This window comes from Peromyscus maniculatus, chromosome 8, assembly GCF_049852395.1.
Source record: "Peromyscus maniculatus bairdii isolate BWxNUB_F1_BW_parent chromosome 8, HU_Pman_BW_mat_3.1, whole genome shotgun sequence".
NCBI lineage: Eukaryota > Metazoa > Chordata > Mammalia > Rodentia > Cricetidae > Peromyscus > Peromyscus maniculatus.
This window is the reverse complement of record NC_134859.1, coordinates 92,051,575-92,073,997: the sequence shown is the minus strand read 5'-3', so window position 1 is coordinate 92,073,997 and position 22,423 is coordinate 92,051,575. Positions and strand designations below refer to the sequence as shown.

Sequence of the window (22,423 nt, the reverse complement as noted above, 5' to 3'; positions counted from 1 at the left end):
TTATGCAAAACAAAGATCATATAGTAACAAAATGGTAATCCCTACCTATTTGGGTACTATTAAGCTGATAGTTATTAGATCCAAACACAAACTGGTACCCATCATAGAGTCAAAGTTTTGACCTAGGATACAACTTCGGGGGGCATGTTAGATCCAAAGTTAACCTATAATCTCCACTTGCCCAAAGACCAGGTAACTTCCTGGGACTCTGGGAGTCATAGTTGTAAAAACAAAACAAAATAAAACAAAACAAAACAAAACAAACAAACAAACAAACCTTCCCAAGGACCAGGTAATTTCCTGGGATTCTGGAAGTTGGAGTTCTTGGAAAATAACAACAAAGCCTCACAGGAAAGTACGGTGGCCCATGGGTTTTGCCCATATAAGCTCTGCCAACACATTTCTCAAGGCCATTCACCTGGAAAATTTCCAAGTGATGGTCCTGAACAAAATTCCATCTTAGTCAGTATTTAATACTTTTAATAAAAGCTTGCTTAAATTTGGCCAAATTGGTGGAACTGATTTTTCAGGTGAATTTCAGGATTAATACTAGCTGTATATTGTTACCACTCACCACACCTGGCAGACTCTAAAGAAAATAGCTTCATTGTTTTTGTACAGTATAGTACAGAAAATAATTTTGGAGTTTCAAAATTATCTTGTATGACCATGCGTCTAGAAATGCCACAAAATATAATAACATAGATTGGAATTTTGCCTTTGGGTTGACTGGCTTAGAGAATAGGTAGAGAGGTATGAAATTGAAAATTCAAAGTGCAGGACTTACAAAAAATTTCATCCATTCATTTTCATCTATTAATTTCTTTCCACTATATTTTTAGTTTTTATTTTAAAAAGTATTTTGTTTTTGTTCTTACTCTTATTCAATTTTACTTACCTATCTTTCATTATCATGTAGTCATACTTTTATACCTTGTTTTTATTTTCTTCTTCCTCACACTGTTTTCCTTTTTGCTCTTTTTCTCTTTTATTGAACCTTGCTTCCTCCTTTACCTCACTTATTAATTAATTTTCATATTTTATTCTATCACATTTTTGCTGTTTCCTTTTCCTTGATAATAGATGGTATAGCAATTGGTGTAACTGATTTTAGCTTTATTTCTGTATTTAATTTGTTCTGGTGTTCTTGCTGTTTCAGTGATCTCTTCCTCTCAGTGGTAATGGACACTGAGCCCACAAGAGAAGGATGGTCACTAAAGAGATCCCAATATAAAACCTCGAAGAACTGTCCATCTGAATACATATACAACCTCAACTTAAAAAAATCAAGATGAAAATTCAGTCCATCACAGTGAGTAGGGCATCATGGGGCAGACCATTGCACCTCATGGTGGTTGAGAAAGGAGAAAAGAAGACTCATGGGTCCCCCTTCCTCTTTATTCTGTGGGATGCTGTCAGCCACATTCAGGGGTGTATTTGCCCCTCAGTTAATCCCTCTCAAGAAATACCCACATAAACACATCACAGATGTGTGTTACCCATCACCTGGGTATTTCTAAATACAATCACATTGACAGTGAAGATTGGCCATCACAAGGTGACCTTGTCACATGTATTGGGGGTAATGGGAAGAACACCTACAAAATGGGAGAATGAGTCTGCCTAGTGAGTGACACCAGGGCTTCTGTGTCTGACTGGAGCTTTAAAGTTAAAAAAAAAAATGAGTTTCCCAAGTGAAATGAACACATACATCATGTGAGAAGAAATAAAATAATTTAAAAAACCGGAATAAGCAAAATTAAAGACAGGAGATCAAGAATTCTTGCATATGTGTGTAATTAAGACTGTGAATGGATATGATTCTTTTGTCTAAAGAGCAAGCAAAGGATGATCCTGGAAATGAAGATCCTGGAAGGTCTAGATTGTCATGTAAAGCATGTTCCCTGATAGGTCTTGACATGCCCCTGAAAAACAATGTGCTTACTATTTGAATTAGGTCTGAATTTTAGATAAATCATTCCAGCAGCTCAGTGGATGATGTATTGCAAAGGGAGCAGGAGGGGAGGCCCAGAGATGGGGAAGCAGCAGTGGCAATGGAGAGACAGCTCAGTGGTTAAGAATACATACAGCTTTCAGAGAGAATCCAAGTTCAGATTGGGCGGATCACAACCACCTGCCATTCCAGTTCCAGAGTATCCGATGCTTTCTTCTGGACTCTATGGCCACTACACTCACATGTATGTACTTACACACAGACACATACACATAATTTAAAAATTAAATCTTTACAAATGAGGCTGGAGAGATGGTTCAGCAGTTAGGAGAACAGAGTATTCTTCCAGAGAACTCAGGTTCAATTTCCAGTACCCACATAATAGCTCACAACTGTCTATAACTCCAGTTCCAAGGGATCCAATGCCCACTTCTGGCCTCTGTGAGCACTAGGTATGTATATGGTGTATGCATATACATGCAGGCAAGTTAAACCATACCCATAAAATAAAATAGAAAAATAATAAACTGAGAAATAGTGCAAAATTCTTTTTTAAAAACAATATGGAGAGAACAGTTATAGTGTTGTTACAGAGGCATCAACTGGAGGTGCCAGGCTTGAAATATGGTCGGTGTTAGAGAAGAACAGATAGGGATAAACTGAGGAACTACACATGCGCCTTTAAGCCAATTTTGGGAGTAAGGGAAAGAATGCCAGAGAGGATGACAGTGTAGTTAAGTATGGATAAATAAGTCACGAGTGGTCATCAACTGAGAAGATGATACAGAGTAAACTTGAAAGGAAAGGGAATGAATTTCAACTTGGAAATGCTGAGATTGAGTTTCTAAAGGATCATTCAAGAGGTTAGTTCTGGTTGGCACACAGCGTTATGAGTCAGAACCTCGGCATGGACTGGAACCGAGACAAGGACCACAAAGCTCAAGAGTGATAGATAAACCCTAAAGGGACTGGTTGAGGAATATTGTTTATTGAGGTCATGATTTCTTTTGAATCTTGTGTTTTACTCACTGAATATCTGTTCTGTTCCTTAACTTTTTTTTTTTTTTTTTTTTTTTGAGGTTAGATAGCAGTCCTGGCTTTACTCTCAGGAATACCTTATCTACTTTGAGATGGAATTGATGACTTTGGGTTTTAATGAAATAATAGGATTTCTTTTTTATGTTCCTCCAGTGTCTTTTTGAGGGGGGAAAAGCAACTTTAGAGATCCTGTATAGCTTAGTGAAGACACAATAGAGACTCACAGCAGTTCTACAGTGCTCACCATCGACTGGCAGGGCTTCCGATAGCTCTTTAAGCTCCGCCTCTGTGAGCTTAATCCCCATATTTTCCAGGATGGTGTCAATGTTATCGACATCAACTTTCCCTCCTTTGAAAAACATTAAATTAGAAATGTACAAAAGTGAATAATTGAAAACATTATTTAAACAATCACATACTATTGCTTGATTTAATTAACATATGCTAATGTTAAAATGAAAAAACCTTGATGGTTCATATATTTTATAATATATATATGTGTATACATATAATATATATATATGTATACATATATACATATATGTATATACATATATTGGTTTTTTGAGACAGGGTTTTTCTGTGTAGTTTTGGTGCATGTTCTGGATCTATCTCTGTAGACTAGGTTGGCCTCAAACTCACAAAGATCTGCCTGGCTCTGCCTCCTGAGTGCTGGGATTAAAGGCGTGTGCCATCACCTCCTGGTACACACACACACACACACACACACACACACACACACACACACACACATTATTCTGATACACAATATGAATACTAAAACACCGACCTGACTGTGCTCGAGAGAACAGATGAAGTTTGTAGAGTTAAAACATTAAAATCAGAAGCTGTCTCCCTAAGGTTTGTTGTAGAGTCAGACTCATTGGAAAACCTCACTAGAGTTCCTTATGCCTCTTTACCAGCCATACATTTGAACAATAAAGCTTACTCAGGTTTTCTGAAGTTTTGAGTTCGTTATTACCACTATTGCTTGCTTAATTAACTAAACAAACAAATAAACAAAACAAAATAAGACAAACAGAAAACCAGAAATACCTGAAATAATTCTTTTGGAGTAAAATTTGGGAAATTCCAAATTTATTTTGGTTTAAGCAAAGATACATCTAGGACACAATTTGGTAAATTACACATGTATTTAAAAATGTATTAAGCACATATAGGAAATGGCCTATAAATAAGAAACAGGATTTCCTATAAAATGAGTTACTATCTACACCATGAGATTTTTGAGAAAATTCTGTGTTCTTACTAATTTTCTAACTTACCTTTGAGAGACTTCACTTCTTCGAACAATCTATTCTGAAATACCATTTCATCATCTACAATAAAGTAATATTTATTACATATTTTATAATACAAAATCACAAAATTTTAGTAGGCATTTATTTGTGTCATGGATATTAATGTTTTATTTCACAACAGAAGTATTATTGAAGACTATTACATGTACTATGATTACATAGAATTTAAAAATGATATGTCCTTGGATATTTGTATCACATCGCCCTCAAATAGCAATGAATTTGGGAATAGGAAATTTCTGCTTCATGATAAATCTACAGAGTCTGACACTGGGTACCATTTTCAGTTGCTCTGTAGTGTGTGAGATACATGCATAGCCGATAAAATTCCATGATACCAAAATACATATTTTTTCTCCTTTTCTTTCCCTTCTTAGTTTCTCACTCTTCACTTTCCTCTGTACTTTCTTGTTTATACAACCTAAAGTCTTTTGCATAGCTCTTACTAGAACCTAGAACTTATGGCTGAACTTATGCTCCAGCAATTTTCACAGAGAATTAAGTAGAGTTCCTTCCACGTCTCCTGCTACGCCTTGGTGACGCTCCAGTAGTGTCTTGGAGGCTTACCGTCCACAGGCAGGGCTTTCTGCAGATCGGACAGCATCTTATCTGTGAGCTCAATGCCCATGCTTCCCAGAACATCTTGGAGATCACTGATAGCAATCTTGTTACCTTTGAAAAGACAGCAGTGTTGACATTAGGAAAACCAGATATTAAACCTCACTTGTAAGGCATGCTGTACAAATTAAAGTTTAATGTTTATACAATACTTGTCTATGTTAAACCAATGGGAGAGACATTTAAATATTGTCTCCACTGTTAGTTTGAAAAAGATGTTTTCTAATTTTGGAGACTTGACTAAGTGGCAGGGATAAAAGTATATATAAAACCAGAAAATTAGATGTCTAATCAGAAATAACCAGACATTTCTACAAATATACTTCTTTTGATTTAAAATGCAAGATTTAATATTTGAAGCTGGGTAGTGGTGGTTCACTCCTTTAATCCCAGCACTTGGGGTGTAGAGGCCAGTCTAATCTACAGTGCATGTCCCAGGACAGCCAGGGCTACACAGAGAAATCCTGTCTCGAAAAAACAAAAAAATAAATTAATAAAATTAATGTTCCTCAGAGTAACAAAAACATTTTGAATCTCCAAAATTGTTTGTTTGTTTGTTTGTTTGTTTGTTTTTGAGAAAGGGTCTCACTATGTAATCTTGGCTTCCTGGAACTCGCTATGTAGACCAATATGGCCTCGAACTCACAAAGATTCTCCTACCTGTCTCCTGAGTGTGGGATTAAAGATGTGTATCACCATGCCCAGAACATATGTCCAATTTTGTCTTGCCATTTGCTATGAATTTCTAGGATATATGTTTATGTATATGTATATTTTAATGTGCATATTTATATGATAGTAAACAAAGTCCCCCATATAGAGTGTCTCTAGAGACAAGGAAACTGATTCCAAGAGAAAACAAATTGCATTTCAATGCTAAAATCTTGATAATCTAATACCTACTGATGGGGTATCAGAAGCAGAAGCAGATGAATTTTATAATAATTTATTGTTGTAAATGTGTATGTGGATGGTGCCTGTGTGTGCGTGTGTGTGCATGCATGTGCATGTGTGAATGTGTGCGTGTGTGTGTATGTGTGCATGTGCATGTGTGTGTATATGTGTGTGCACGTGTGCACGTGTGTGTGTGTGTGTGTGTGTGTAGGCTGGAGGCTGACCCTGAGTGTCTTCCTCTATTGCTTTCCTCCTCATTCTTCTGTCACTGAACTTGAAAGATAGCAATGGCTAAAGTGGTCCTGGAACAAGCCCCCAGTCCAGCTGTCTCCGCCCCCAGCACTTCAGGTACACATATGTGTTACACGCCTGACTTCTAAGTGAATGTTTGGGATTTGAATTCAGTTCCTCATGCTCATGAGCCAAACTCTTTATCCACTGAGTCATCTCCCTAGCCCCTAAAGACAATTATTCTTTAGCAATGAGTAAAAATGCAGAACTTAAAAGGTTGTTCACGCTACTGATAAAATGCCACTTAAAACAGCAAAGGACGAGAGTTTCAGTTAAACTTACCCACCTGTAAAGGCTCTCATTGCATTGATCAACGTTTTCATTTCAATTTTCCCAGCTGTAAGAAAATAAGCATTCACATATGGACATGATCCTAAGACTCAGAAAACATGGCTCATGCCATTAAATTAAAGAGTATCTATATATGCTAGCATTTTAGAATATTTTAAATACTTCATAAGCATGAATTAGGGGTAAAAAACATTTAATCATGACAAATATAAAAATTCCCAATCTATCATCTTTTACTGATCTAAGTAATAAAAACTTTAATAATAATGTTAATAATGATAAGTTCTAAAGTAGATTGCTTCAAGCTTATGAAAGCTATTTACAATTGACAACTAAAAAACTATCTTTAGATTTTTATGCATACGAGTGTTTTGCCTGCATGTATGTCTGTACACCATGTGTATTGACTGGTATCCATGGAGGTCAGAGGAGAGTGTTCGATACCCTGGAACTGAAGTTCTGGACAGTTGTGAGCTGCCCTGTGGGTGTTGCTCCAAGAGCAGCAAGTGCTCTCAACTACTGAACCACCTCTCCAGATAACTGACAGTTTCTTTTAGGACTAAGAGAAGGTACAAGATATATAATATTTTGATATAGATTTCAGAAATGGCTCCAATATAATTGGCCCATTCTCAGTACTTCTTTGATAAGGAGGAAAACTTTTCTTTAGTTTATTTGCATTGCATGTATAAACTGCAAATAATTTTGAGGGCATTTTTGCCTTCACAGTGTGTGTGGACTTTATGCAGAATGAAAAAATGGTGTATGCGTGTCCCACATTTTAATTTAAAATATGATTTATTTGGGGGCTGGGCAATAAATTTACATCTTTTAAAAGTCAAGTGCTCAAAGGAATATTTTATGGCATGATTCTCCAGGGATCTCTGGTACCCTATCTCCTAGTAATCTTGTTCACTTTAGAAGCAACTACTGTGAGCACCTTCCCTTTAACTTACAAAAATTGATAAATAATAATTGAACATAGAAATATAGTGTGTTGTGAAAGAGGTATACACTGTAGAAAGCTAATCATGTAAATAAGTCACCAATGCACCTGCTTATTTTCTGATGAGAATGTTAATAATTCACTTTCAGCAATTTAAAAATATACACTATTATTTTTCTGTTTTTAATTTTTTAGATTATAATATGCTTAAAACATTTATCTCTTCTTCTTCCTCTTTCCACTCTCCCATACACTCCCTCCCTGCTCTCCTTCAAATTCATGTTCTCTTTTTCCATTAATCATTATTACAAGAATATATGTATACACACATATTCCTAAATATAACATCCTTAGTCTGTACACTGTTACTTGTATGTATGTATGTTTTCAGGGCCGATCATTTGATATTGGATAACCAGTTGTTGGTGTGCTCTTCTCTGGCGAAGGCTATTTCTTTCATTCCCTGTATTCCTTAATTGCCTGCAGTTGTTTTTGTAGGGTTGAGGCCTCATGGGCTTTCCCCCATCCACTTTGGCACATCTATTGGTGTTGTCCTTGTAAAAGTGTACACTACTACTAACTGCAGTAAACATGTTGTACAACTCAATAATGCTCCTATAAAATGAGAACTTTGAATCCTTTAAACATTTATCTCCTTCCTTTCCTACCCCAACTCTCTCCAATCTGGTTGCCTGCCTCCAGTCTTCCTTTGGTTCTATGAGTTATACTTCTTAAACACAGCATCTGCCTTTCTATGTCTAATTTTCCTCCATTGCATTGATTCTTCTCAGGTCTTCTCTCACAGCACCAGGAATGCTAATAGAGGGGGGACTGTGTGTCTAGGGATTTGTCCCTCTCTTCTAGGTCTCCTATGAGCTTTTGTATTTCTATGGTATTGTTTGTAATGTCTCCAATTTTATTAATGATTTTGTATATTTTAGCTTTCTTATTATTTTCTTTATTAGGCTAGCTAAAGGTTTGTCAATTTTATGTTCTCAAAAGCTCAACTTTTAGCTTTGTTGACTTTCCTATTGTTTTTCTAGGCTGTGTTTCACTATATTCTTTATTTATAGCCTTCTAAATTTGGACTAAAATTTTTTCTAGTTCCCTGAAGCATACCTCTTGGTTGTCTATTTGAGACATATCTTCTTCTAAAAGCAGTCAGCAATCTTTCTTCTTTTCTCCTCCCTCTCCTCCCTTCTTGCTCCTCTTCCTCCTTCCCTTCCTTCTTTCACTGTAACAACTTTCTTGATGTTGAAGACTTGAAATGGTCTCGATACTCACTATATAATTTGGATAGTCGTGAACTCTCAGTGATCTGCCTTAGACTCCTAAACGCTGAGATTACAGGCATATGCCATTGATGCCCAGCTACATTTAATCTTCTTCGTCTTCATTTTTTTTTAAACCTATTTTGTGATCTTGTATATGGTCTGTCCTAGAGAACTACCCATGTGTTCAAGGAGAATGTGGATTCTGGTGATGTCAGATGATGTGTTCTAAAGCATATGTTTCCTTATTGATTTCTTGTCTAAATCTGTTCATTGTGAAACTTGAAGTGTTAAAGTCCCCTATGATCACTGTGTTACAGTCTGTTCCCTTCGTCTGCTTTATTAATAGGTGCTTTTCACACATGGATATGCTCCAGTGTTGGGTGCACATATATCTATTCTGTATCCTTTATTATAGTTTGGTCTTTGTCACAAGCTATGCTGAAAGGAAAAGGTGACACTTCTATCATTCCCTCCTACTTCTTGTCTACACTGCAGTCTGAATAATTAAAGATAGCCTGATAGCTGTATCCTTACCAACTGCCTTTACCCAGCTCCTAACTCCAACTTGTATTCTTTCCTGGCATACTAACATTTCTTTCTATATTGCAATTTTGAGCTTGCCAAATAAAATGCATTATTGGTATAAAGTTACTGAATATTCTACAAGTTATTCTTATTTTAAATCTGAAGGTTTTGTTGTTGTTGTTCTTTAGATTTTCTCAATACTTCCTTGTTGCCAAATACAGCTTAGAAGTTGTCAAAAACATCAAACCCTGCACAAGACCTGCCTGCACAAGATCAAGGCCGTTATCAACCCAACATGGACAGGGGAGGAGCTGGCTGGACCCTGAGGAGCTGTTAGAGGGTGATGGCTGCTGAGGGAAGGAGAGTCAGTTTTCTTTGGCATTGTGGTCTGTGGTAGGTTGCTTTGGAGGATGGTCCTATACTCATGTGCATATGGACATCACTAACTGTAGTCAGTAGGTCTTAAAAAAAAGAAAAGGAAAGGAAAGGGAAGAAAAGGAAAGAAAGAAAAGAAAAAAGAAAAGGGAAGCATGAAATTGGGAAGAGGTTGGGAGAGAAGCCTCTGGAAGGAGCTGAGGGGGAAATGGGGCGTGGATATATTCTAAATATATTTTATTCATGTATGAAATTACCAAAGAATATAAATAAAAATATTAAATTAACAAAAAACAGCACTACCACCACCACCACAACAACAAACAACAACCCCAAAAGAACAAAAAATCTTGAGTTCCAGTACTCTTGGGACTGTTAGATCTTACACACTTACAACGCACTGGTAAGCTCTTGGTCATATCGTTAAATTCCGTTCCTGAAACTCTCCTCCCCATGTTTTTCACCACTGTGTCCAGTTTGTTGACATCAGCCTTCCCTCCTTATGGGGAAAAAAAGACCATAAAGAAAAATTGGTGACAAACTGTGACAAATGTAGTTATTTCCTGGCTATTATAAGATTTTCAGTATGAGGGTCAAGATCCACAGAAGTCAATTTAAATGCACAAAATCATAATACAGTGAAATAAAATTTCTTTTCTGAGTCTTTTTTTAAAAAAAATAGAATCAGTCATATTTCAAATGCTTTTAGAGATATTAATATCTACCCACAGAATTAAACAATAAAAATCCCTCTTAGGGGATTTTGGATAGTGCAATGATTATTTGTTTCTCTGATATTTCCATAAATTTTTCCTAGCTCTGCAACAGATTTTTAAATTGTTAATAATTTTCTTTGTTATTCATTGTTTAGATTTCCACTTTATTTTCTGCTACACTAATGACTTGAAAGCTCCAGCACAAAATGGGGAATCTATCTGAGAATCAACAGGACTAGGTGCTAGGATGCAGCTAGCCTTACAGAGGATGAGGCACAGACAGCAACCACAGATTAATAGGAGACATAAAGACACAAGTGGATTGAAGACTTGGCAGTTCAGTAACTATAAAGTGTTACAAATGGAAAATACTAATGTCAGATTAAATTGCCTTTCACTCACTTTTAAGAGATTTCAGAGTGTTCATTAATCTGTTATGGTAGAAATTTCCATCAACTGTAAGGAAAAACACAGTTAAGTCAAGGTAGGATGACTTGGGGTTAATCTTTTGAACCTTAGTCAGTGAACTATTAGTACTGATCATGCCGAAACAGACATCTTAATTTCTGATCATTTCTTTAATTCCCTTCTATGACATCTCTATACTTAAAAAAAATCTTATCTACTGGAATCAAACTTCTTTGTGGAAGTGAGGAAGAAAAAATGAGTTTTGAGGTTAACACTGAAAAATGTTTCATATGTTAGAGGGTTTTACCTGCATGTTTGAATGTACAACACATGAGTGCAGCGGTCACAGAGGTCACAAGAGGACACTGAATTCCCCTAGAACCAGAGTTACAGATGGTCGTGAGCGGTCATGTGGGTGCTGGTAATCAAACCTGGGTCTTCTGCAAAAGCAGCAAGTGCATTTAGCTACTGAGGCTTCTCCCAGCTTTCAAGGTTAATATTTTGACCTAATAGAGTGGATTACCAGATTTTTTTTAATCACAGATAATTCATATACATATAAGTGTGAAAGGCAAATTTAAAAACCTTCAGAGGAAAATACAGGATATTTTTATGAGTTTGCAGTAAAAATACATAAAAATTCAAATCTTAAAAGGAATTTACATAAATTTGAAGAGCATATGCGTCGTAATGAAAATGTAAAGCCATATCAACTTCAAGGAATATTTGTTAAATGTAATCAAAAACTTAGTATTTAAAACAAGCAAGCAAAGTGAGAGCTACCTTCCCCATACTTGCTTTATAAATAAAGTTTTACTGGTGCACAGCTATAACAATTTTTTTAACCTGTTAACCATGGATAATTTTGGCCTACAACAAGAGAGCTGAGCAGTTTTGATAGAGGCAGCAAAGCCTAGAATATTTGCCATCTGGCTTTTTGAGGAAATCATTTGCTTGCTCTTGGCATGGAATACAAAGAACTTTTACAAAGAAGAAAGAAAAATAGAAGCCAACTAGGAGACTATAAGGCAAAAGTCACAAGATGGGCACTTTACAAAGAATGAAATAACTTTATAAATATATGAAAATATCCATCATAGATTACCCGACATTTGACAATATGAGGCATGGGGAAGCAAAGGGAGAAATTATTCTGGAGCAGTCATGAGTTTGTTAAATAGTCTGGGTTCCATCTTCCTTAAGGTGCATGGTAGGATTCCCAGCCAAACACAGTTACATTTTCCAAGGACATTTCTGCCCTAAGATATTTCTTTGCCTGTTGGACAGTCTGAAAATTTAAAGACAATAAAAGAACACAAGAAGGGCTGGTGAGGTGACTCAAGGGTAAAGGTACCGGTTGTCAAGACTGATGACATGAGTCCAGCCTTTGGGACACACATGGCAGAAGGAGACATGCGCAACATGGCATGAGGCACACACACATACATACACATAAACACACACACACACACACACACACACACACACACATATTAAAATGTTTTGAAGGAACATGAGAAAAGGTTTGGGAATAATGCAATTAGTACCTTGACCATGGATGGTCACAGTACTATGGGTAAAATGTGACATTAAACACACGTGACTTTTTGTCTATCAAACTACTACCAGAAAAACATGAATAGAAATAGCATAGGATCTCTCAATCACAACAAAAAAAATAGGACAGACTATCTAAAAAATGACAATGCAAGTATTAAGTTAAAGGAAGGTTAGTTATTATAACAGGAATATATATATATATATATATATATATATATATATATATTCATTATTTAGAATTTTAAGGAGGTATCTATCAGAAAAATATACACATTTATTTATTTTTGTGTATGTATATATGTTTGTATGTATGTATGTATGTATGTATATATGTATAGTGAGTGTTTTGCCTGCAGGTGGGTCTGTGTACCATGTGTGGCCAGCAGAGGCCAGAAGAGGGCATCAGATGCCCTGGAATTGTATTTACAGATGGTTGTGAACCACCACGTATGTGGGTGATGGGAATTTGACCCTGGTCCTCTGCAGGAGCAGCCACTGCTCATTACCAATTAGCCATCTCACCATCACCTCTAGAAAAATTTTAAAAGCCCATTTGCTTTTTTCCTTCTTGGAAGTGCAACTAGTGAAGATTCAAATGAGAGTACTATTCCTCTTTATTATAAGGGGCATTTGGGGGTATTGTTTTATTTTTCCTACATAAAAGCATTATTTTATCTAAAGAATTGAAGAAAAGTTAAACGGCCCAGCTGGGCTTGCTCGAACAGCATATCTGGGACATCTCTTCTTACTGTCTCCCTGGCCATCAGAAGGAAGATCAGTAAAGTCCTCATAAGCGAGCTTCTGCTCAAGCTCTCCTGATGCCTACAGTGCTGCTCACATGCTTACCGTCCACAGGGAGATTTTTCAACAGGTCTGCATATTCTTGCTGTGTGAGCTCTACTCCCATGCCTTCAAGAATATTCTTCACGTCTTTGATATTTTCTTCATTTCCTGAAAAAAAAAAGAAAAGGTGACAAATTTATATGTTACTCTGAGACTAGATGATATTTTAAAATAATTATTTGTGGGGCTAGAGAGATGGTGTGGCACTGGCTGCTCTTCCAGAGGCCCTGCATTTGATGCCCAGTACCCACATGGTGAACCACAACCATCCTTAACTCCAGTTACAGAGGATTTGGTACCCTCTATCCTGGGCACCATGCATACATGTGGTGTCCAGACATACATGCAGGCAACACACACACACACACACACACACACACACACACACACACACACACAGATTAAATAAATATTTTTTTTTTGTATCAGGTGCCATGAAACATGCCTCTAATTCCATCACTCAGGAGGTAAAGCCAAGAGGCTCTTTTAAAAGATCAAGCCTAGCATGGTTGATATAGTTTGAGGCCAATCTGTGCTATATAGGGAGACTCTGTTTCAAAAAATAAATGAGGGACAGGAGAGATGGATCAGTGGTTAAGAGTAGTGGCTGCTCTTCCAGAGGACCTGAGTTCAATTCCTGGCACCCATGTGGCAGCTCACAACCGTCTGTAACTCCACTTCCAGGGGATCTGACACCCTCACACAGACATACATGGAGGCAAAACATCAATGTTTATAAAATAAAAAGAAATAAATCATTTAAAAAAAAACTAAAATAAAAAAAAAAACTGAATGAACAAACAGTTGTGACTCTTCGGTGTTAACCTCAATTGCTAACTGAACAAAAAAGCACAGGCCCCACCTAACCACTGCTAATGTGGTGAAAAAGAGGACTTCTCGTCTTTGTCCTAGTAAGTCAGGTGATTTCAGATATATCAAATATAGCGCACAATCAAACATTCATTGAAGAATTCATTTTATATTTTAACCATTTGGACAATTGATTAAAATAGTCATATGTTGAATGGCTTTGTTATTCAAATTATGTTTATATTTTTACCAAACATGATTTTATAATTTATACTTCTGCATTTTTTAAGGGATAGAGAAGCGAAGTTACATTAATTAAAAAAAAGATAGAGCAAAGGGATCTTACTGTTAACAAAGAACAGTTCAAAGAATTACCCTTAAAATATAGACAATTCAAAGTCATAATTGTGACTAACTAGATGTTAGCAAGAGCAAAAGAGAAGACGAGAGGCATCAAGACAGTTACTACTTAGTGATGAGAGTGACATCATTGAATAGATTTATAGATGGATTTATAGAAAATCATGTCTCACCTATGAGAGCTTTTACTTCATTCATCAAGTCTTGGAAATTAACTTTCCCATCACCTATAAGAACAGATATTAGGACACAAACATTGTCAAAGAGAAAAAATATGCAAATAAAATTTACTTGACCCAAGCAAATTCTCCCTATTATGTTCTGAAAATCATCCTTCAATTGTAATGATTAGCTCTTAGGAAGCTGTGACATATCAGCCAAAGGTACTTTGTCCCCATTTCTTAACTAAGAGGTGATTTTAAGGATGTTAACTTTATAACAATTTGTTTTCTACTTACGCATTATGTTCTGCAATTAAAGTACTAATTAAGAAGAATACATGGACTAAAATGCCAATTAAAGAAAAAATATTTTTAGAGAAAATTTAGTTTGTAAGGTTTACAAAAAGCATGAAGATTCAGATGGATGATAAAAGATGAACCATGTACGTGTAAAACACAGTGCTGTGCATAAGACCCATGCAAGCCCCAAACTGGACCAAATCTACTGTGGCAACATGAAGGCAGGGAGCATTAAAAGACACAAAAAGGACATTTGATGATAATAAGATTATTTAAATGGAAAAGATAACCAATCTGAATCTGTATGTACTTAATACAGTTTCATATCTGTAAAGCAAACATCAACAAAACATCACAGCTTTAGACTAACCCACAGTCTAATGCCTGCTAGCTGTTCGTTCATTTGAGAGCCCCACCCTAGGGGACACTGCTCTGCCAAGGACTCTTGTTTTGGGGAACTCCAGCTGCTGCCTTCATGGGACTTCCTCAGTCCACTTCTGCCTTCATGCTGTAAGCCCTGCTTTAATGATGTTACTTTCTGCTCATTTGTTCTTTCACGGGAGAGGATGCTCCCCCATCCCTGGAACTCTATTGGGATCTCCAGCTGACGACTGCCTTAGGGCTTCATCAGTTGGTTTCTGCTGGATGCTCTGAGCACCTTATTTGATGTCTGTCTGTCTCTTCTTTTACTTTAGACTGTAATATACCCAATTAATTCTAATAATTTGACCCCAAGCTGAAATTTGCATTTGGAAATTAAAAATAACAATCTTGGGAAAACTCAGCAAGGTACAAAAGGAGAGTTCAGTGAACTAGTGTGCAAGGGATGAGCTATACAAGCAGAGCAGTTAACTACAGAGCTCACCGTTATCTGGTAGGTTTTCTTTTAATTGATCCAGCTCCTTTTCTTCGAGCTTGATTCCCATGGTTTCCAGAACAGTGTTTATTTTATTTGTTTTAACCTTTCCTCCTTAGAAAAAGAGGTATAAAGAATGAGAAAATAAATTAAAATGAGAGGTGCTTTAAGTATTAGAAATGTTTGTGTTACATTAAAATACAAAGTAAAGAAAACAATGCATTTCTAGATACAAAACTGTTTTTAAATATGGTTGAATACCATTAGAACTCTGTACTAAATAACAGCACTGGTAAAACTCCAAATTAAAACAGAAGAAAATGAATGAAGTGCAAAGCAGAGGGATTTTGAAACAGGACTAGCTGCTTCCACGGAGACTTTGAAATTTTAGTAGACCTGGTTTATCCATGCCTGAAGATAGTTTTTGAGTATACATTATGAAAAAGAGGGGGAAGCTCTTATTGGTTTAAAAATACATACCTGTCTCTATAAACTACCTGTGATGATAGCAGAGACATGAGTAGAATTTTCTGAAGCTGAACATGAATTGGGGATGGTTGTGTGTGGAGAAGAAAATGATTTTAAAATTATAAAGCAGGGGCCAAAAGATTAGAGAAGCTTGTTAACATGGGGTCCATGGGATGAGAGACCCACCAGGGAGAGTTACCTGCGAGGCTCCTGGCAATCAGTGCTTCATTTTTTAATGAATTTTTTAAAGACATTCAATTGACTTAATGGTAACATTTTTCAATTATAAAATGTGCAGCACCGTGAACTTTCACATTAAATTCTTTAAGGAAGATTTTGGCTGTCTTCTTCCAAAAGGCCTAGGAATGCCAGGAAGCCCCCTTTCTACCACAGGAGCATTCCTCTCAACAGGTATCAAATGTAGAGAGAGCTTCTAGCTCTTTAGTCATTCCCCAAATTCCTCCTCTTTTTTGAAGTAATTAGTGGAAAAAACCTGAGCTATAATCTTACATGTTTGTCTACAGTTTTTCTTAGCTAGATGTCACTAAAAAGATGTTTTAGTTAAAGAAATAACAGTGAAATAATGGATTTTGTTCTGCCAGCTCACCAGGCAGAGGCACCTGCCACCAAGTCTGATGACTTGAATTTGACCCCTAGGACCCACATGGCAGGAGGAGAGAACCAACTCCCCCAAGTTGTCCCCTGACCTCCTCAGGTACACCATGCATCCACACAGGTGCTCATACACACAAAGTAAGTTCTTGTAAGAGGAAAACAATGCTTAATATTTCTGACAGTGAATGTGATTAATCTGGGGTCACCTGCACTTCCTTAGCTAATTCCAGGGTCATTCTTGTCATCGTTACACTTTATATATCTATCTAGAATTCAAATGACAATTTGACAGTTTATTTTGAAAAATTTAAGAGTTTGTGAGACCTTCTACAAAGACAAAAACAAGTCATAGAGGTAAAAATGTTTATAGTGAAGAAGGTAAATTCAGAAAGAAGGGTATGATATCTCTAAAAACACAACTTAAACATCAATTTTCAAATTGCTTGTTACTCACCTTCAAAAGACTTGACCTCATTCAACAATCTGTTTTTATAGATCTTCCCAGATTCTATAATAAAAAACATATTTAATGTCAAGTAAAATGTGATACAGATGCTCATAAAAACACATATTCCTTTCTTTCTCCTTATTGCAATCATTTTATTAGGTTTTTCTTTTGAGGTGTGGTCACCGTAGCATAGGCTCGTCTTGAACTTATGCACCTCCTGAGTACTAGTATCAGAGACCTGTGCAAACACACTCAGCTACACACATTTCTCTCTTTCAGGAAGAATTTTTACTATTTATTGAATAAATATGTTTTTATGCCCCCAATAAAACCTGAAGAATTTAGAAATGAGAACTATCAGTCTGACAGACTATATAATTTAAACACCTGAGATAATTTTTATTTTAGAATTCCATACATGGATACAATGTATTTTTATCACAGCCATCTGCCTTGTACACCTTCCTGTGTCTTTATCTTAAATTTACATCCTCTTCCTCTACAATTATTACTGTTATAGATAGCGCAGTCTATATCATACTGAATCTCATCAGTGTTGGCACATATGTGTGGGCCTATGGTTGACCACTTCAACATGGGCAACCTATCCTAGGCCTGACCTTGGAGAAAACTGACTCTCCCATCTTCAGCAACATCCGCTTCCTGTAGCTCACAAACTCTGCAGAATAGCTGTCTGCGCCTGAGAAGATTTTAATAGGCTCAGCTATGCTGATGCTCATTTCTTTCTTTCATTTTCCTTCTTTCACCTGATTCTAAAAATTGATTACATCAGCAGCTTCCTTTTGTTTTCTTTCTTAGGCTAGCGTTGCACCTGGCTGGAGGGGCTGACAGTCCAGTGCCTGCTTATGCCCCGATGTTCTGGATTAAAAGGGAGAGGGTGTTTCTATACACAACATAAAACTTTATTCACAAGATGTTTGAGATACTATGTACTAAAAGAAGGAACCTCCCCACAGTCCTATGAAGCTGAGCTCCCGTCACACAACGCACCGTCAATAGGCAGCTCACTCATCAGCTTCATCCGTTCTCTATCTGTCAGCTCAAGGCCCATTTTGTTCATCATAGCAGGAAGAAATCTCATGTCCAACTTTGATCCTTTGAAAAATATAAAATATTACCATCCTAAACATTATAAATATTTCAAGAGGCAATGTAACGTTAAAGAAGGGTTTTTAAATCTGAGAGAAAAATTAAAAACACTAAAATATATGTTTATAGAATCAAGATGGTCACATGCCATATTTACTGCTTACATAGAAATGTTGGGACATATTTTATGATTTGAGGCTGAGTCAAAGGAGAAGGGAATAAATTTCATTTGTATGACTCCTAATTAAGATATCAGAATCAGTTCATCTGTGCGTCTTTTTTTTTTTTTTTTTTTTGGTTTTTTGAGACAGGGTTTCTCTGTGTAGCTTTGCGCCTTTCCTGGAACTCACTTGGTAGCCCAGGCTGGCCTCGAACTCACAAAGATCCGCCTGCCTCTGCCTCCCGAGTGCTGGGATTAAAGGCGTGCGCCACCACCGCCCGGCTCATCTGTGCGTCTTAACCAGAAAGTATTGTATACTGTCTTTTTTTTTTTTCCTAAAATATGTTATTTGCTCTTGACGTAGATACTAACAAAGTATTTTATGATTGTTACTTGATATAGTCTGGTTTGGGTGTTTATTAATAATGCTCCAGGAAGTGATACTGCCAAAATAAATGCCTTAAAGAGCTCAGAAGTTAATGTTTTACACATTTAACCAGCATAAGGGCAAACTGTAGGACAAAACACACACTTATTAAGAAAATATTAAAAATTAAAACAAAAAAGATAAGGAATAGAATAGCAGAAAAATCTGTTGAAACTATCCTACTGCACAGTCTGAGGGGTGTGTTAGTATACAAGTTCTCACTCACCTGTAAATGCTTCTAACCCCTTCAACAAGTTTTTCATTGAAACTCTTCCATGTACTGTAAGAAGAAATTCAAATAAAGAAATGTATCATGTGACTTAAAAATAGAAAGAGGAAAAGATTCTAGCAGCACACTCAAGAATTTCTGCAGCTTTATCTTTTTCATGAGAATGAGTCAGAATAAAGAAACAAAATGCTAAAAACCCAACAATTTCAACAATGCCACTGTTATTCAGTTCTACTCAAACCTTTCACATTCAAGGGTAAGACTCAGGGGAATTTATGTTAAATAACTTTTATTTAGATCAGATCACTAAAACAGGATTTAGAGCTGTTTTATACTACATTTAATGATGTTTCAATTTGGAGTTTACTAACCATTTGCTCATGTTGTAAGTTCTCAGTCAGTATTTACCTATTTTTCTGGGCAGACTTGCTAATTCTTTTGTAGTGTGAGTGCTGACTACACTCACACTACAAAAGGTGTTTCTGGGTTGGAGGATTACACTTACTGCTCCATTACCATCTGCACAATGAAAAGTGACACCTCTGAGCAGATGGCATTTAAGGTATTTCCCCTAAGGTGTCAAAACTCATGTAGTCAGAATAATATTAGAGAGTGGCCTTGAGGGGAAGAGACAGAGGGAGGGAGGGACAGAGGGAAGGAGAAAGCACAAGAGAGAATCATTGCTAGAACTAAATACAATGTCAAAAGCAACTCATTCTATGGTAGTAGTGTAAGTCATGTAAGAGGAACCTTGTATCTCTAACAAACATTTGGAAATGTTTCATAAATAGCACGTCAGCAGTAATCAATACCCAGGAAGAACATCACCATCACTAAATTAGTGAGACTCAGCAGGATATGGATGCATATTTATACAAGATTACTATAAATGTTAATAACTAAATGGAAAAAATTCCATTAAGATTTCTAATGAAGATATTAATTTTGACTTATTCTTATCTTGTAAAAGTAAATAGGTGCACACCCCATATGACCCAGGTATTCTAGAGTATATACTTCTACTTCTAGGTATATATCTAAAGAAATTCTTGGACATGTGCATCACAAGACACACTTTGGGAGGGAATCATTGTAATGGTGAGAGCTAGAAACAATGAAAATATCCACTAAGTAGGAAAATTATAAATAGATTGTGGTATATTCATGAATTAAAATATTTCATAGCAAAGACTCCCCCGAGGATTGAGTTCAACCTGGTAGATTCGGGCTGGGGGGAAGGCAGGTGGGGTGGGATGGGGGTGGGTGGGAGGGGGGAGAACAAGGGAATCCGTAGCTGATATGTAAAATTAAATTTAATAAATAAATTTAAAAAATGAAAAAAGACATATGGAAAAAAATATTTCATAGCAACAAGGAAGTATTACTTTTGTGGTATTTTTAGGCATTTGGGGGGAATTCAATATTGAGGAAGTAAGTTCCAGAAAATCTGTGAGACATTGTAAGATAACATTTTAATAAAACTCACAAAGAGGTAAATACATATTTATTTTTAAACATTGTTTAGGAACACACACCCACACCCACACATTTATCTGAAACAAGTGCTTTTAAAACAAGGAGACTACAAACATAAATTTAACATAGCAGTTGACTAGCAAAGGTGTGAGGTAGAGGAAGCGCCCATATGAACGCAAGAATCACTGATCATTTATAGTGCTTAAGTTACATTAAGGAATCACAGCTTTTCATTTACAAATACTTTATAATATGTATTGTATAAAGCATAATTTTACATTCCCAAACATCATATTTAAAACTATGTATTCAGTATCAGCTGCATTCAAATCATGCACGGTTTCCTTTGCATAACTCTTGCCAATCATTGGTAGAACAGTTGGCCAGTACTTCAATGTGCATGGCCAAAATCAGTTGGCAAGAGTATGACATTGTCAGTTACATGTATTTCAGTGACTTTTTATGTTGCTCCATACCTAACATGTCTTTTATTGTCTCACTTTTTATATCTTATGAAATTTGGATGATTTGAACAAAGTGAAAAGAAATACATTTAGATAAATCCAGAATTGTAATTATTTTTCAACTTTGAATTTTTGCAATTTATGCACTTCCTACTATTTAACATGTAGTAAGCATATCTGAATACACAAGTAATACTGTTAGAAGTAAATGAGTACATTAATAGGAATATATCTGAAAATAATATATATCCTGCTGAAGGGCACAGCCATTAGTGGCAATAATAAAATGACATGGTATATGATCAAATGAATACTTTTAGCCAAGAGTTCTCCCCAGGTTCATATTCACCCGTTTTACTCATTTGTGGTTGAATTCCTCTGTGCTTTGATACACACAGCTGTTATCACCATCCAAAGCAGAGGCAGCTGGAGTCCAAGAAGACAAAGCTTAGACCAGGATGGGTGGCCCAGAATAGAGGAGTATGCCAACAATGCTGGTGTGAATCCTGCATCGTCCTTGCCCTGTGCCAGCTGCCTGGTTTTGCCACGCTTCATGGCAAAGGAATATGTGCTCAACCTATCATTCTCTCCTGTCCCTTGCTTGCTTGTTTTCTTGGACAGTGGCAAATGTCTGGATTGAGTAGGATTAGTGACTGTGGAAATAATCATTTCCCTGGATGATTGAGGTGCTTCAGTCACTCCTACCCTCAGCATTCATTTGTCATTTCCAGATAATTCACCTTTAACATTTTCATTGTACTCTCCCTCCCCTCCAGCTCTTCCTAGCCTAGTAGAATACCCAAATAAATTCAGTTTACCACTTGAGTGACAAGAACTGCATCACAAAGGACAAAAACATGAGGTCATCACTTTCTTTTATATTTAAAAAGCCCAGCTGTGTCTGATGAACATTTAGGGATTGACTAACTGATGCATATACACAAGTCCCAGATTTTCTGACTTAAAAATATCTTAAATGCTCACCATCGGCAGGCACATTTTTCTTCAGATCCTTAATTTCGTCATTTGTTAGCTTCCACCCCATATTTTTCAAAATTGTGTCGATTTTATTGACATCAACAGTCCCATCTGGGAAAACCAAGAAGAATTAGTAAAATCTGATGGATTTTAATTCCAATGCTCCTGATTTTAATTAAGTTTTCAGTTTTAGTGAGACCATTTAGTCCACAGAAAGGTCAAAATAGGCTTAAAAATGGGATATATTTCCTCAGTTTAAACTGTGGTACTATGTTCACAGAACTCCCTTGGAGCAGCATAAAGTCTCATCCTTTAAATACTGTCAAGGTGAACTCAAGTCAATGGCTTCCTTTCTTTTCTCTTCTGGAAGTAGGGATTGAACCCAGGGCCTTATTCGTGGTAGGCAAGAACTTTACCACTGAATTGTCTACATAATTTCCCGTTTGGTTCACATACTTATACAACTTCCTTTTTCAACAAACAGGAATACAATTAAAAAAATGAAA

General features: G+C 36.4%; 1 protein-coding gene across 1 annotated transcript in view; it reads right to left on the bottom strand.

Moving 5' to 3' along the window:
- Positions 1-22,423, bottom strand: part of Efcab3 (EF-hand calcium binding domain 3) — a 419,664-nt gene that overhangs the window by 208,657 nt on the left and 188,584 nt on the right. The window contains exons 71-83 of the mRNA XM_076543522.1: positions 21,924-22,028; positions 18,997-19,050; positions 18,085-18,189; positions 17,080-17,133; positions 15,552-15,656; positions 14,399-14,452; positions 13,059-13,163; positions 10,647-10,700; positions 9,923-10,027; positions 6,404-6,454; positions 4,882-4,986; positions 4,279-4,332; positions 3,237-3,341 (exon numbers count right to left, since the gene is read on the bottom strand). Coding sequence (XP_076399637.1) covers positions 3,237-3,341; positions 4,279-4,332; positions 4,882-4,986; positions 6,404-6,454; positions 9,923-10,027; positions 10,647-10,700; positions 13,059-13,163; positions 14,399-14,452; positions 15,552-15,656; positions 17,080-17,133; positions 18,085-18,189; positions 18,997-19,050; positions 21,924-22,028 — 1,056 coding nt within the window. The remainder of the gene's footprint in view (positions 1-3,236; positions 3,342-4,278; positions 4,333-4,881; positions 4,987-6,403; positions 6,455-9,922; positions 10,028-10,646; positions 10,701-13,058; positions 13,164-14,398; positions 14,453-15,551; positions 15,657-17,079; positions 17,134-18,084; positions 18,190-18,996; positions 19,051-21,923; positions 22,029-22,423) is intronic.